General features: G+C 45.6%; 1 protein-coding gene across 1 annotated transcript in view; it reads right to left on the reverse strand.

The window, feature by feature from the left end:
* Nucleotides 1-349: 349 nt before the first annotated feature.
* USP11 (ubiquitin specific peptidase 11) overlaps nt 350-16534 on the reverse strand; it is a 30516-nt gene continuing 14331 nt past the window's right edge. The window contains exons 8-21 of the mRNA XM_032210710.1: nt 15506-15679; nt 15260-15418; nt 13574-13798; nt 13033-13116; nt 12837-12931; nt 10390-10596; nt 8329-8453; nt 7892-8221; nt 6412-6482; nt 5389-5501; nt 4883-5032; nt 3623-3738; nt 2054-2142; nt 350-789 (exon numbers count right to left, since the gene is read on the reverse strand). Of these exons, the coding sequence (XP_032066601.1) occupies nt 619-789; nt 2054-2142; nt 3623-3738; nt 4883-5032; nt 5389-5501; nt 6412-6482; nt 7892-8221; nt 8329-8453; nt 10390-10596; nt 12837-12931; nt 13033-13116; nt 13574-13798; nt 15260-15418; nt 15506-15679 (2109 nt within the window). The 3' untranslated portion in view covers nt 350-618. The remainder of the gene's footprint in view (nt 790-2053; nt 2143-3622; nt 3739-4882; nt 5033-5388; nt 5502-6411; nt 6483-7891; nt 8222-8328; nt 8454-10389; nt 10597-12836; nt 12932-13032; nt 13117-13573; nt 13799-15259; nt 15419-15505; nt 15680-16534) is intronic.

Raw genomic sequence — 16534 nt, forward strand, 5'->3', positions numbered from 1 at the left:
ACCTATCCAATGTCAGACGTAGGGCAGTAGCAGGGAAGTGTCCTAATTGGCCACAGACTACACAGGAGTTAGGATCTTGGCAAACTCCTCCCAAAACACAGGAACCAGCAATGGAGAACTGGAGGCGAAGACATGAAGTCCCGAGCAGCAAAACAAGGGCAGATACCCTGATTAGAGAGTGGCCTAATACTGCGGGAGATTGGGGGTGGGGTGCGGAGTGCACAGCCAGCATAAAAATGATGCATTTAAGTTTCCTTCCACATAGGAAACCTAGCACTAATAAAAGCATCTCAATTTTGAGATGTAAAAAAAGGGGGAATGGAGGAGACAATCCAAGAAGCCTATCTTGTTATGTTGATGTAAGGCACAAGCCTTTTAAAGGATAGTCAATCTTCCCCTCCACAATGGGGAACTATGTGCTAGGCAAAGAGCCTTGCACTTTGGGACACAGGACGATGGCAGGTCTGCTTGTGCTGGTAAGGGGCTCTATCTCGTCTCCTACATCCCTGCCCTGCCCTTATTCCAAGGCCTGAAATCCAGCTGCCCCCTTCAGTTCAAGGAAGGGAACGTATATGGTTCTCCGCCTGTTGCAAATGGAGAAGGGAAGCGAGGTGAAGGTCAGTCCACATCCATGAAGTCCCGGTTTGCTAGCTCTTGAGAGTGAGAATCGCAGCAGGCAGCATAGTCCTCCTCATTCCCGCAAGCAGATGTACTCGTGGATGCAGCAAGGGGAGTTGGGTGGCGGATTTTGTCCTGGCGTTGATAGAAGAGGACATAGGCAGCTTTGGACTGGCAAGAAGAACAGGGAAAAGTTAATGAATTACAAAGAACAACACAGCCTGGAAGATACACTTGGGAAAACAGCTTCCGGCTCAAAAAGAAGGGAACCGTTGAATTGACAATAGTTTCCCATCTGCGTAAATCCCCCGAACTTGATGGACTATCAAACTGGCCAAGGAAAGACTACACAGGTCCCAAAAAACTTGTTTAGAAAATTTTGCATTGCTTTAATATAAGAGGCATCATAGGAGATAAAGCTTTGCATTCTCATTGTTTATTCCAGCTTGGCCACTGGAAAGAATGAAGATTCTGAAGCATGTCCTCAGAGCAGGTTTCTTCGGTCTTAAAATTTAATCCACGGTTCTCTTACCTAATGCTAGGACTATGATGGCGAACCTATGGCACGTGTGACAGGGGGGGCATGCAGAGCCCTCTCTGTGCGCATGTGCACCATTGCCAGATGCTCTTCCAGGTTCTGTTGCACGCATGCATGGTGGCCAGCTGATCCGGCACACATGCACACGGTAGTCAACTGCTCTCAGCATGCATGCGCCGGAACCCAGAAGTGGAGCTGGCCATCAGCTGCTCTCTTCCAGGTTCGGTGCTCTGGTGCGTGCATGCACTCCAGTTTCGGCCCTCGGTGCAGAAAAGGTTCGCCATCACTGTATTAGGAAGTACTAAAACTGACCCCTCCAGAATGTGCAGCCCAAGAGAATCGCCATACTAGCTGGAAAATCCAGGGATGATAGTATCTTTAAAAATGCCAAGGTATCAAAAGCTGGGTTTAAATAGTTAACTTTAACAAAAGACATTCTCAAAAAGTTTAGAGTCGCATTCTGCACTTTTTACTCCCACTGCAAGTGCAGCACACATCTCACACAGCAATCCTCCATCGTACAATGCCCTGAGTCGATGGCAAGACTAAGGAAGCAATCCGAGGCAAATAAGCCTCCTTTGTCCCCTATAGTTGTTTGAAATGACTCTTTAGAGACATCGGAATGTGTCTCATTTCTTAACAAGTAAGAATATATAGGCAATTTATTTCAATTTGCTCCCACTAAAAAGCCCAGTCTGCTTGTGGAAACACACGGTTTCCAAGGTTCCATTCAAAATTTAGCCATAAAACAAATGCAAGTCAAAGAATATATTGTGTGGCAAGATCCGACATTCCATGTAGCAAAAAGGTATGAAGGAGAACAGCGCTTTGGTTATGCAGCAAGGCATTCGCCAGCCAAGTACTGAAATGAGCCCATTCCAAGATGAAATGCCTTACCTCAATCTGGTTATTTGAAACCGCAGACACGTTGCTATCATCAAAATAATACCACGCCCCAGTGTCCTTGTTCCGGGCAAAAGTGGTGTCTAGAGAGTACAAGAGATGAGTCAGATCATTCCGTATTCTTTTGTTATCCACCAAGAAAACAAACACGGTCTTATCACAAAGGAATTCAGCAGAGTTGTGTTTTATGCCTGTTTCTTTACAATTCCAGTGAATATATCCCCTGAGCTAAGCTCTTCTCTTGTTTTCTCATTGTTTTTGCCTTCTAATCATGTTGGGCTCAGAGAGAAGGACAGCCAATTCGACCCAGTGGTTGAGGCACCAGACTCACCTTTGGGCCAGTCATTCTCTCTTAGCTCTAGGAACCAGGCAATGGCACAGCACTTCTAAAAGAATTGCCACAAAATACTGCAGGGACTAGTCCAGTGAGTCATCGGGAATCGAGACTAGTTCAAAGGAACTAAAAAAAAAGAGTGATCTTAAGTCTCCTTCCTAACAGAGGAAGAGAAAACAAGATTCTTTCCTTAAAGTTAGCTAAGTATTGGTACCGTTTGCCAGCAAAAAATTGGAGCAAGTTTTCAGCTATTTCTTTGCAACTACTTTTAAGGACAAACCGTCCTCATCCATCAGATGAGTGGCAGGCAGCTTGTGACCTCCAGATGGAGAGGAGGAGGAGTGCAGCAAAATAAAAACAAAACAAAACAAAACTGGCAGATGGGTTCATGGACCTGAAAGCTATAACTAAAGGCAAAGTAGGTTCTGAAACAGAGAGGCTGGGGAAATCTTGTTTGCTTGTTTATTACATTTATATCCTGCCCACCTCACTGATAAGAGCGACTCTGGGTGGCTTACACTTTCCTATATAATTGTTGTGGCCCATCAGGAGCCGTTGGAGCTGCCACCAGACTCCAACAGCGAGGGGCCCTATGAGTCGGCTCTGGAGGATGTGGAGGACCCTGGACAGGGTTCCGACTCCGAGCAGGGTGCAGAGAGGCTGGTTGGCCACCAGGAGGCGCCTGAGCCTTGGACCAGTGGGGAGGAGACAAGGGAGTGTGAGCCGGAGAGTGAATTGTTCCTGGATGCACACCATCGAAGAGCTACTAGGCGTCAGGAACAATTATACAATTACAGGTGATTGTACTCAGCTGGTGGTCATTAGGCTCCTCTCCAGACGATAAAAAGGACTGCTTGTGCACACGCCCCTCTTGCAGAAGTCAACGCAGGAACTAATGTTGGAGAACATTATTGTGAGCTTGGCAGGCTGGATTGCTGCCACGGCTTATCTGTGCTGGATTACTGCCCAAGCTTGTCTGTGCCGGTTTGCTGCCAAGGATCTGTCTGTCTGTTAATTAAATGCTGTAACTTATCTTTGGCTCGGAGTGTGCTTTGGTGTGGAACGAGGGGGGTCAGAACATATAACTATCCTTCAAATATTTTTGCACATATCCCTTACTAAGAGCAGTATATTTTCATTGGATTATGCTTCAATTATTCTTCGTTGAGGCCCCTAATTTCTCCCCGCCTCCTAAAAAAATCTACTTCCTCTAGGGCCAGGATACATACAATGCCCATCCCGGAGGCCACCATAGTGGTTGGACACAGCAATGAGGTCATATTTGTACAGGGAAGCGTCAGTTTCTTTCTGGGGTTTGATGATGAAATCAGAAAAATCCAGGCCCCTGTAAGAGAGAAATTACAAAGCCACTTTGATTTTTTTTTTCAACAGTTGTGTAACGATACTCCGACAGCAACCCCTTTGGAGAAATGTCATGTACTATGTGCACAAAGGAATTGCTACTATCTCAAGGTGGGCTCCCAGCTGCCACAATAACTTTACACTAAGGCAGCCTTCCACATCTTGAGCTCGAGATGTGTCTGACAACCAATGTCCAAATTGCCCCACAGTCTTTATAGCAATAGCAGTTAGACTTATATACCGCTTCATAGGGCTTTCAGCCCTCTCTAAGCGGTTTACAGAGTCAGCATATCGCCCCCACAGTCTGGGTCCTCATTTTACCCACCTCGGAAGGATGGAAGGCTGAGTCAACCCTGAGCCGGTGAGATTTGAACCGCTGAACTGCAGATAACAGTCAGCTGAAGTGACCTGCAGTACTGCACCCTAACCACTGCGCCACCTCGGTGCTTTATCAAATGTAACCCGAGAGAGCTGACGGCTTCGGCAGAAAGAAAGCTGTGCTGCATTTCCCCCAGATCTTTCAATGAACTGGTATTACACAAAGCAAGTATTTTCGGCAGAGAGCCTTAAAACAGGGACAGAGAATCTCACCACATTTGGAAGAGGCCAGCATGCCCTGTTTCTAAATCCTCAATAGCCCTGGAGCTACCTTTGAAAATCCTTTAGCAGCAGAATCAACTATGACAGGGTGTCATGGTGATGGGAGCTTGGATGATTACTGAGACTTCTTATTGATGTAACATGCATACAGTACATACCCATCATGCTATTATTCCCTTTATGGTGTAGCAGTGTAAGAGAGTGCAGGAAAGAAGTAAGTAGCAAGCCAAAAAAAAAAGGAATAAGATAATAGAAAGGAGAATATAGATAAATCTAGTTTCACCAACACCATTCACACAAAGTCAATTCAGGTTTTTGATGGCCTCCAAAGTAGATGATGAAGGCTTTCAATCACCTTTCACAATTTCAGAGGCCATAAATTATCACTCATCTGTTTCCTCAGACGAAAGTATGAGCGTTCCTCGGTTGCATTTTCCATGATCTATGCTATCCAAAGGTAGCCACATACATCACCCACCCATTTTACTCCTGGTAACAAAAATGAATGACTAGATCCCCTGGCTTACTGGATAGGGAATTCCACGAGGGTATCAAGTTTCTCCCTGGATAATTTGGTATAAGAGAAACGCTTGAGGTGAATAATCAGAATCTCCGGTAGTGACCATAAATCCAGCTTCTTGGTGGCAAGTTGGTGTTTTTTGCAGGTGGGACAATACCTGAAACAAACAAGTCCATAAGCCTGACACCTTTTCCTTCAAGAGAATTAAGCATTCCACAAATTGCCTCCTTTCCCTCTCCCCAATCTTGAGAGAGAAGTTTTAGCATGGAATGATCCAATGAGATCTTATCATATATTCCAAAATCTGTTGGATCTTCTACTTAATTTGGATTATTACAAAATAAGACCCACGTGGATTTCTTTGGCTCATGTAGCATTCTTGTTTTGTTATCTTTATCTACTGAATTTTGAAGTGTTGACCAGCACTAAGTCAGCATCCAATCACCTCACACCCTCCCTTCCCTGCTATCTCAATGAAAGAGCCTCTATCATAGACAGGTTTTCAATTCTCACCAGGGATTTTCCTCCTCCAGTGTTTCCATGGTAGTGAACAATTCAATGCACTCCTGCAGCTTAATGGGATCCTTCTTCAGCGTGTAGCCCATACAGTCATGTTTGTCATAGCCCTAAAGGGAAGAACATCCATACATGATGGATAAAATGATCAGAGGCTAACTTCTCCCCCAAGACAGAAAGGAAGAGCAAGGTCGTTGTCACATTTATATCTGAGAAAAAGTTTTGAGAGTCCAAGATGTCATACTTTAAAGATAAAGATAAAGGTTCCCCTCACACATATGTGCTAGTTGTTCCCGACTCTAGGGGGCGGTGCTCATCTCCGTTTCAAAGAGCCGAGGTGGCGCAGTGGTTAAATGCAGCACTGCAGGCTACTGCTAGATCAGCAGTTCAGCGGTTCAAATCTCACCGGCTCAGGGTTGACTCAGCCTTCCATCCTTCCGAGGTGGGTAAAATGAGGACCCAGATTGTTGGGGGCAATATGCTGACTCTCTGTAAACCGCTTAGAGAGGGCTGAAAGCCCTATGAAGCGGTATATAAGTCTACTGCTATTGCTATTCAAAGCCAAAGAGCCAGCGCTGTCCGAGGACGACTCCGTGGTCATGTGACCGGCATGACTAAACGCCAAAGGCTTATGTTACCTTCCTACCAAAGTGGTCCCCATTTTTTCTACTTGCATTTTTACATGCTTTCGAACTGCTAGGTTGGCAGAAGCTGGGACAAGTAACGGGAGCTCACTCCATTACGCAGCGCTAGGGATTCGAACTGCCGAACTTTCTGGTCAACAAACTCAGCATCTTAACCACTGAGCCACCGTACATTAGGTCTTACTTTATTATCCACACAACTCTGTAAGACTGATAAAGGGTGTCAAGTCTAAGATCTCCTGGTGAGATCTGAGTTCAGACTACACATGAAGCTAGATTTCACCACCACAGTAGTCCATGTTGCAGAACTCGAGCACAATGCTACAGGAAAAACAGAGAAGAGAGGGTTCCCTACTTAAGAAAGTTACACACTCACTTCGGCCTCAATGTCATTGTAGTAGCGCTTCTTCATTTCAGAATCCCAGTCCAGAGCAACGTATGGTTGGGCTGAAGCAAAGGATGAGAAATTGAGTCAGAAATCCAGGATTGTTGCATGTTAACTGCATAGGTTCAGCAAGCAGACTGGGCCCAGGCACGAGTGCTCTGTTGCCTTGATCCCCCCCCCCTCCCCCAGCATATACTGCCAGCAGTCCAGGAAGCATTCACCTCTCCAGTCCTTAAAGCATTATACAGTAGCTGTTTTCTGTGGACGTTTGGGCTCACCTATAAAATCCCAGGACCAAAGGGCTGAGAGATGTTAGCTCATCCCAGGAAAAGACCGCTGAGATTAATGGAGGGATTTGAATGATCTGATGTAATGGGAACAAGTGAAAAGATGTAAAACATGGGTGGGGAACTATGGTCATTTTACGGCCTGTGGACTTCAACTCCCAGAATTCTTGAGCCAGCAGGGCTCAGGAATTCTGGGAGTTGAAGTCCACAAGTCGTAAAAGGGCTGTGGTGGCCCAGCAGGAGCCGTTGGAGCTGCAAACAGACTCTGACCGCGAGGGCCCCTATGAGTCGGCTCTGGAAAATGTGGAGGACAGGGTTCCGACTCCGAGCAGGGCGCAGAGAGGTTGGTTGGCCACCAGGAGGCACCTGAGCCTTGGACCAGTGGGGAAGAGACAAGGGAGTGTGATCCTGACGTCAGCAGTGAGTTGTTCCTAGATGCCTGGCACCAAAGAGCTAATAGGCGTCAGGAAGAGTTGCGCAAGTACAGGAAGTAATTGCACTCAGCTGGTGGTAATTAGGCTCCTCTCCAGACTATAAAAAGGACTGCTTGTGCACACGCCCCTTCTGCAGAAGTCAACGCAGGAACTAATGTTGGAGAACATTATTGTGAGCTTGGAAGGCTGGATTGCTGCCACGGCTTATCTGTGCTGGATTGCTGCCCAATCCTGTCTGTGCCGGTTTGCTGCCAAGGATCTGTCTGTCTGTTAATTAAATGCCGTAACTTATATTTGGCTCAGAGTGTCTGTTGGTGTGGTACGAGGGGGGTCAGAACACGTCTGATCTAAAGGGACATAATAAGTGTGATAGGAAGGGAAGCTATTAGAGACAGGGAAAGCTGAGCATGGAGAGAAACTGCAATAACAGAAATAGGTCTGCCTTGTATAGCATCAACAAAGCCCACAGCTGCAAAGGAGTCAGTATTTGGGGTTTCTGTCCTGACTTCTATCATGTATTGAGGCTCACAAGGATAAGACTCTTTTAGCCTTTCCATCACAGCCACCATTGCAGCCTTCCCTCAGCAAGCCTTTTGTGACCGGGCCAATGATGTTTCCTCATCATTCCCAATCTGGCCACCAACCCTCAGACTTCCCCAGCGCTGCCACCACCACCACCACCACCAAACATTTTCTTAGCGGAAAGCTTTGTTACCACAAACTTGAAGTTATTCTACCGGGGGGACTTACAGTTGAAGGACACAGGATTGCTCTCTTCTTGGCCGGCCAGCCAGTCACTGGTGCCATTAGAACTGACGGGCTGTAGTGTAAAAAGCAATTTTGGCCGCTTCTGGGGCAGACAGCATTTGCGCTTCGCCTGGTTGGCTGTAGGAGGACTGGGACTGAAAGATGGCACATGGGGAGACTGGGGACGCTGTGGGGGAGATGTGTTGGGGCTCCGCCTCTCCTCCCCACTAGCCCCTTCCTCCCCCACTGAAGTGTCTGAAGGGGTCCCTGAGCTAGGGTCCTGATTGGCAAAGCCTTCCGCTGTTGTTTCCTCGTCTTCCTCCTCATCCTCCCCTGCAAATTACAGGCAAAGAAAGCAGGTGTGAATTAGCATGAAGGTCCCTTATTTTCCCCTCCCTTCCTCTTGTTAACACTCTTGTTATCTCACCAGCTTTCCTCACCTTCACTCAGCCCATTGGATCTCTTATTGTAGAGATCCTCTTCTTCCTCCTCTTCCTCTTCCTCCTCTTCCTCCTCCTCCTCCTCACTCTGTTCGTCCTCAGAGTCTGGCCATGTCACATAGCGGCTGTCAAAGAGAGAAGCAGATCACATCCTCTGCCTGACACAGGGAGAAGAAGCACGTGCCCCTGTGACTGTCATCCAATGAAAGGAACAGTTGTCGGATCAGGGATGGACAGAGTCCGGGATGTAGGAGGAGATATTATGTGGTCAGATGTCTGTCAACACTCATTCATTTAAAAAAAAAAAACCTTACAATTTAGTCAGACTTTTGATATAGGATCAGCTTGCTCTTAAGGATTGTGGAGGTTTTTTCCCAGCCATCTCCAGATTCTCAGGCTAAGCGATCCCTGTTATTTTATGCAAATCTGTATGCTCCCTGACTCCCAGCAACCTTGGATGATTCACAAGTGAACAACATTAAAAGGAATAAATCAATATAATACTAGATATAAGGACAAGGAACAAAAGACAGCAATCAGAGAAGAAGAAGAAGAAACCCAGATCACTTAAAGGAGTGTCAATCACTCTCGTCAAAGAATCAGGTTCTGAAGGCCCTCCAAAACACCAATAGGGAGGGGGCCATCCGAATGACAGGAGAACCTCATTTCAGAGGGCAGGCATTGTGACAGAGAAGGCAGACTTATGGGATCCTGACAGGCGGCACCGTTTAATTAAACTCACAGTGTACCACTTTGCTGGATTGAATCAGCCAGGCATACCATGTCCATCACTGCCTGTTCTGCTGCATTCTAGACCTGTTGAAGTTTCCAGGTGGTCTTCAACCCATGAAGTGTGAATTGCAATAGTCAAGCCATGAAGTACCAGGGTTCAAGTGAGCGTCTGAAGGGCCTCCCAATCTAGGAAGGGGCACAACTGGCACATCAGATGAAGCTGTGCAAGGGCCTTCCTGGTCGCAGCTGCCATCCGATCGAGAAGCAGCTCTTGAGTCCAGAAAGACTCCCAGATTGCACAGCCTTCTTGAAATGGGGAAATGCTACCCCATCCAATTATGTCAAGAGTCACAATCCCTGGGAAGCAAAGCACGACCCTCTCTCTGCATAATTTGCTTGAGTACAACTCTGCTATCCTGAATGTTGCATTTGACCAGAAGGAAGGCGGCTGAGATTAAATGGCAGGCCATCATTTGGTTATGCAAAGGAAGCTCCAGGATGGGACTATGCAAAAAAAGCCACACAACGCACCCATATGCCCTGTAGCAGTTCTTGCACTTGTCATAGCTACAAAGACCAATTCTCCTCTCAGGAGGTCCTAATAGCCAGCTAAGAAAATCTACCATCCTGGCCAGGTTGCCAGACAGCCTGCTTCACCTCCCTGTTTTTTTTTTTTTTGCCATGACTAAAATCAGGACGTTAGCTCCAAACTAGGGCCACAAAAATATTTTTTTGGCCAAAATCAGAGCTTGGATCCTTCAAACCAAGTCAATACATCAGCTGTGATGGTATAAAATAGAGGTGGATTCATTCTGAGTTACTGGAATAGCACTGAGTTGAGACTTCCATGAGACATTGTTTTCCCAATCTAGCCATCCCACCAAGAGCCACGGTGGTTCAGTGCTTAAGAGTGCAGTACTGCAGCCTAGTTCTGCTGACTGCTGGGCTGCCTGCAATTTGACAGTTCGAATCTCACCAGGCTGAAGGTTGACTCAGCCTCCCATCTTTCTGAGGTGGGTAAAAACGAGGACTCAGATTGTTGTGGGCAATATGCTGATTCTGTAAACCGCTTAGAGAGGGCTGCAAAGCACTGTAAAGCAGTAGATAAATGCTATTGCTACGTGGACTTCAATTCCCAGAATGCTCAGCAATGGCCCTGTTGGTTGGGGAACCCTGGGAATTCAAGACTCTTAGTATTGGGGGGTGTGTGTGTGGAAGGATCCAAATTGGAGAAAGCCATTTCGGGGGAGTATTCTCGTACGTCTCTCCCTTCATATCCCAGCTGTGAAGGAGCTACGCTAGGCTATCTCAGAGATTGAAATCACTCACGAGAGCCGATGCAGCAGGAGCTGGTACAAGGCATCTGAGGAGAGCTGATCCCGGGGCACAGATACCAGAAGCGGGTGACCAAAAAGCACGACCCCATAGTAGCTGTTGCTGTAGTCCCGGCCCTGGGTACGCTCCCGAAGGTAGATTGGCAGGACCACTGCGTCTGCTGAGGCTGGGTCTTCCAGACAGGACACAGAAACCTCGTATCTGGAGGAAGATGCAGAGACATGCAATGAGGAGGAGGAGGAAGGAGACTACTTGCTTATTTATAGTGTTTCATTTCTCACCTAACCTCCATTTACTGTATTTTTTGGAGTATAAGATGCACCTTTTTCCTTCAACAAAGAGGCTAAAAATCTGTGTGTGTCTTATACGCTGAATACAGCATTTTTTGCCTCCCGAAGCCCCGCCCCTTCACCAAAATGGCTGCACATAGCCTGGAGGAGGCTTTCAGAGAGCTCCTGAAAGGAGGGCAGCCCCCAGGAGCACTCTATAAGTTTCCTAATGCCCTTTTTTGACAAAAAAATTGACCCATTTTCACAAAAAAGGGCCATTGCTTGCTCATTTGGGGGGGGGCCTCACCCCCAAGGAACACTCTACAAGCCTCCTAAGGGCTATTCATGCCCTTTTTTTTGGGGGGGGGGAAACAGGCCCGTTTGGGGAAGGCTTGAAGAGTGCAAATGCTTTTTGTTTTAAATTTGCCTCTTCAAAACCTTGGTGCATTTTATACTCCGAAAAATACGGTAAATGCCATTCCAAGGTAATAAGCAGAACCAGAAGTGCACAATACACGTAAAATTCTATAAACACAGTAAAAACAAAGACTTTATAGACCACAAACTGAGAGGCAATGAGCCACTGAACAGTAAAGGGGAAACAGTGTCAATTACAATTACAATTGGAAGACAAATACAAAGGCCTCAACGATGGCTATACGGGTAGACCTCAACTTACGACCGTTCATTTAGTTCCGTTCAAAGTTACAATGGCCCTGAAAAAAGTTACTGATCACCATGTTTCACATGTATGACCACTGCAGCCTCTTCAGGGTCACGTGGAGTTACGTCTGGATGCTGACGACTGGTTCCCATTTATGACGATTGCCGTGTCCCAGGGTGATGTGATCGTCTTTTGAGACCTTCCGACAAGCAAAGTCAACGGGGACGCCAGATTCACTTAACAACCACCCTATTCATTTAGCAATTGCAGCGATTCACTTAACAAATGTGGCAAGAAAAGTTGTAAAATGGGGCAAAACTCATTTCACAAATTTCTCATTTAGCAACATAAATAGCAATAGCAGTTAGACTTATATACCGCTTCATAGGGCTTTCAGCCCTCTCTAAGCAGTTTACAGAGTCAGCATATTGCCCCCAACAACAATCCGGGTCCTCATTTTACCCACCTCAGAAGGATGGAAGGCTGAGTCAACCCTGAGCCGGTGAGATTTGAACAGCCGAACTGCAGTCAGCTGAAGTAGCCTGCAGGGCTGCATTTAACCACTGCGCCACCTCGGCTCCTTGGGCTCAATTGCGGTTGTTAAGTCAACGACTACCTGTAAGACTATAACGGTGGCCCCAATTCAATTTCCTTAAGGAAAGGAAGAGGCTCAAAAGAAGCAGGTGGACCCTTAGGTGGGCAGCTTCAATTTTCCAAGTACACTGACACCAACTTGCTTCCGACACTGAAGAAAACATCCCCTAAACTCTAAGCGTGTCCACCTTGAGCACCATCCCAAGATCTTCCTTCTCTGCCTACTGCTGGGATAAAATAACAGGACTCAATGCATGTCATGCTTGGACCATGCCGACCCATTGACATACTTACCTCTTGCTGCTTCTGCTATCACAACTGATCTCCCTCTGTTTGCTGTGAACCTACTCACTGTAGTAAAACGCTAGTCTGAATTACAGGTCCATCTTATTATTCAGACTCACTGTAATGGAAAACGCTCCAGTGCATTTTATGGTGAGGAGAGGATTGACTACCTGACCCCCAAGATCCCTTCCAATTGTGCAATTCTATGTTTTACTAGCTCTCACTCCTTTGCCTTATTTAAAGGTCTTAAGAGCCGTGGTAGCGCAGTGGTTAGAGTTCAGTACTGCAGGCTACTTCTGCTGATCACCAGCTGCCAGCAGTTTGGCAGTTCAAATTTCACCAGGCTCAAGGTTGACTTAGCCTTCCATCCTTCCGAGCTGGATAAAATGAGGATCAAGATTGTTGGAGGCAATAGGCTGACTCTGTAAACCACTTAGAGAGGGTTGGAAAGCACTGTGAAGCGGTATATAAGTCTAAGTGCTGGTGCTGTTTTATTTCGGGCTTTTCCAATCTGGGCTTTTTAGGTAAGTCAACTGTGCTGAGTAATGAAAGTTACAGTCTATTGCACTGGAAGGGCATCAGGGTAACAACTGCTCTGCCTTATATGATTATCCCCTCCCCAAACTCACATGAAGATGTCATCCCGTTCCTGGATACAGCTGAGAGACTCTTCCCTCTGGTAGATCTTGTAGAAGCGGTGACTGAACACATCGGCCACCATCATCTGGAGAGGAGGCAAAGAAACAGTCATGAGAAAGGGAAGACACAGAACAGGCTTCTACAATCAATTCAGGTATCTCTCCTTCACCCTCCTGGCAAACTTACCCTCTCAGCAGGCACATCTGTGTGCTCTGATAAAGCATGACAGAGGTCTCGCATTTTCCCAGCTTTCGGGACAATCAGCCTATGCTGTAAGAACAACAACAACAAAAGAGGCCAGGTCCAAAACTAGTAAGAAAGTCAATTGAAAATCAAACCACAAACCCAAGTCAAATTCCCCACTAGGCTGAATCCATCTCCAGGACAGAAACTGATCTGGGGATAGACCCATAGGTCTCAATTGTGCAATGTCCATAGTCGGATCTAAACTATTTGCATTCTCTATCTTTCAGCATAAATCCTAAAAATAAGTTGAAGCTATATCAAATTTTGGTTCCATTTGGTCACCGTTGTCCAAATAATTGGAAACCTCTTTCCTGGGTTTCAGATGGGAACCTTTTCCCCCACCCCTAGTATCAAGCATGAAAATTTCTACATATATGACAAAGGCTCTAGAGCCGTTTCCCCGCCAACTCCAGAACCCTCAAATCTCATTCAAATCAAGATGTGCCACGACATTCTTGCCTTCTAGGCAGCTTGTTGGTACCTGTTCAGGTTTCTTACAGGGATCCATGGATACAAAGAAAACCTCCAGCACTCGATCTTTGCTAATTGGCAGAGGGGCACTGAGGTAGCAGAAGGGGTCAAAAGTCACTGAAACTTTGTTACATTCAGGGCAAACCAATGTTGATTTGAAGAGTCCATGGAAGATATCAACAATGATGGAATTGTTGCGACGTTTGTGGTTGTGCCACGCTTCTTCTGCTACTTCCTGAACAGAAAGAGGTAGAATGAATGGTCTGAAAAGCTACAGCTCTCTCTTCCCACGCTCACCCATTTTTTTTCTGAATTACAATTCTCAGCATTTCACTTTACTAAATGCATCAGCTGAAGTGATGTTAACTACAGCTTGAGGTCAAAGGGAAGTTTCCTATCTCTTCCTGGCTGCTTACAAGTTTATTTTAGAACTTTACCATAGAGTTTGGCAACAAATACCTCAGAATTAATAAATAAATCTCAACCACCCCCAAAGGACTTTTCCCCTGCTACCCTTATCTTTAAAGTGAGACCAATTATTCATGCTAGTCTTCATCTGCTGTTGGGGAAAAAAGTGCAAGGGGATATAGGGGGAGAGAAAGAGGAGGTCTATTATATCACCACCAATTAATGCACAGCATTTGTGATGGAAAACCTCAGAGAATTTATAAGCATTGTAAACTGAGCACAGGAGTCTGAAGCAAGGATCCTATAGAAAGGAATAACCCTCAGTCCCTAGTGAAAGGACATCCCCAGTTCACTGCAGTAATGGAGTGGTTCTTATGATTCATTGCCTCATTTCAACAGATTCCAAGCCTCATCAAATTACATCCAGCTTCCTTTATTTTGCACTGCCAAATCTCTGATTACTGTAAAGCCTTTGGAAGCCCCCCCCCCTTCCCCTTTATCACTGCACTGCCCTGTTCTTGCTCAGAGAGAACAAAAAATTGGTTTTTATTTCTATCTACATGCTAAGGTTTCAAGAAAAACCTCCCGCTCGTGAAATTTAGACGAAAGCCATAACATTTAGAGTTCACTGAACTTTTGGAGTTGAGGAATTAATATGAATTCTTCATGGGACTGCACTGGGAGTAAAGGATTGATTGATTGAATGTGCTTAGTCCCTTGTATCTTATTTCTGTGACTCTGGGCAGCTTACAAAGTGAACCACCCCATAGACAAAATAAACCCATACTATAACAAGAGTCATTAGAAACAAGTAAAAAACAACAACACCAAAAAGCCCATAATCTGTGGGAAAGCACCGTTTTTCTAGCACCACTACCAGATACTCAGGCCAGATGACAAAGCCATGCCTTCAGGCCCTTCCCGAATTCCAACAACGTCAGGGCCAGTCTGATGATGTTCCAAAGGGCAGGAACCACGCGGAAAAGGCTTTCCTCTTGGATCCCATCAGATGATATTCCTTCATGAACCCACAACACACCCTTTCCAGCTAGACCTGGCAGGCAGGTGTGACTGGGCAAAGGTCTTCCTTCAAGTTCTGTTCTTCCATACCGTGGTATAAAAATTGAAATGGACCAGAAGAACACATGTAAAGACCACAATGGAAATTCAACAGATAAGATCTCCAGTCAGAAGTTTCCAAGTTTGACGATACATTATTCCTTCTACAAACATACTGGCTAGAATCCAAGTTGGACTCTCCGACATTTCCCTTACAGTTCACGCTCACCTCATCGGGTCTCCCTGCTGCATCCTTTAATTCAATGTACTCTTTCTTCTTCACGCGGTTGAGATCCTCATGCAAACCATCAAGCAGGAAGGACAGAAGCTCCTGGGAATCGTGCTGCTGATAGCCAAGGAACTGAGAGGCAAAATGGCCCACTTTGGTCTGAATGGAATGCAAAAACAGGGCCTCCGAGATCAGCAACGTGCTAGGTAGACACTAAAAAAGCAGCAAGACAAGAACGCAACTAACCTTGAACATTCGGGGCACGATGGAGCGGTGGTGGCCAGACCACTTCTGTTTAATGAGATCTGCATAGGCTTCAGCAATTTCACCTTTCATGCCAAGAGGGTTGCTGAAGTTTAATTCATCCAGATAATTGTTATTGAGGAAGTATTCTGTCAGAGGGGGCACATTGCTGAGACACTGGAAGAAAGAATGAAAGTGTGCCAGATGTAGTGTTGGGTGGCAGTTCATTTTTCAGAATGAAGCTTTGGGGGGGGAAACACTTTTGATACAAAGAGAATATTTTCCTTTGTGAAATGAAATTAAAAGTAAGGTTAAGCAAACTGATATTGACCCAGAACTTTTCCAATCGCCTTTTCACATAAACAAAAATAATGTACGCAAAAGACGTGTCTAGCTATGATATTTATACAGCCATTATTTTTATAATGGTTATACAAACGCTCATTAGTAAGGAATGGGTAGATGCAATTTAGCTTTTCTTTAGTTTCCAATAGCGAAATGTCAGAAGACTCCTTTCTGTTCCTCTTCCCATTGGGTAAAATAAATATTTGGCTGCATTATTATAATCTATGTCGTCGTACTTTCTCCAATTTAAAGTTAAGGAAGAGAAAAAGGAGGGAATTATTTACAAGGGAATTTTTTAAAAAACAGAAAAGAGAGCAATCTTTAATTTATCAATCCTCCCAAGTCATGATAAAGATGGTGTAATCAAAATTCCTTGAACTAGCAAATCCATTATTCTTCCACAGATGGTAAGATGGTACAAAAGGACCCCAGGTGGGTTGCAACTCCCTCACCCAAATCCATGTGTGGGAGAGAAGCAGGAATTTCTAGCCATCTTTGTTGAGACGGTTGGTTTTGTTGATCAAATGCTGCAGTGGGCAGGAAAAACCTATAGCTTCCTTGCTGTAAAGGGTGGGAACGACATCATGCCTCACTGGCATGTATGGGACAGAAATGAGAATTGGTTACTGGGGGGGTACCTGGGAGTGGAAGGTAAATATAAACAAAGAGGTGGTGTTATTAGAGTTG

The sequence above is a fragment of the Thamnophis elegans genome, chromosome 2 (genome assembly GCF_009769535.1).
Source record: "Thamnophis elegans isolate rThaEle1 chromosome 2, rThaEle1.pri, whole genome shotgun sequence".
Lineage (NCBI taxonomy): Eukaryota > Metazoa > Chordata > Lepidosauria > Squamata > Colubridae > Thamnophis > Thamnophis elegans.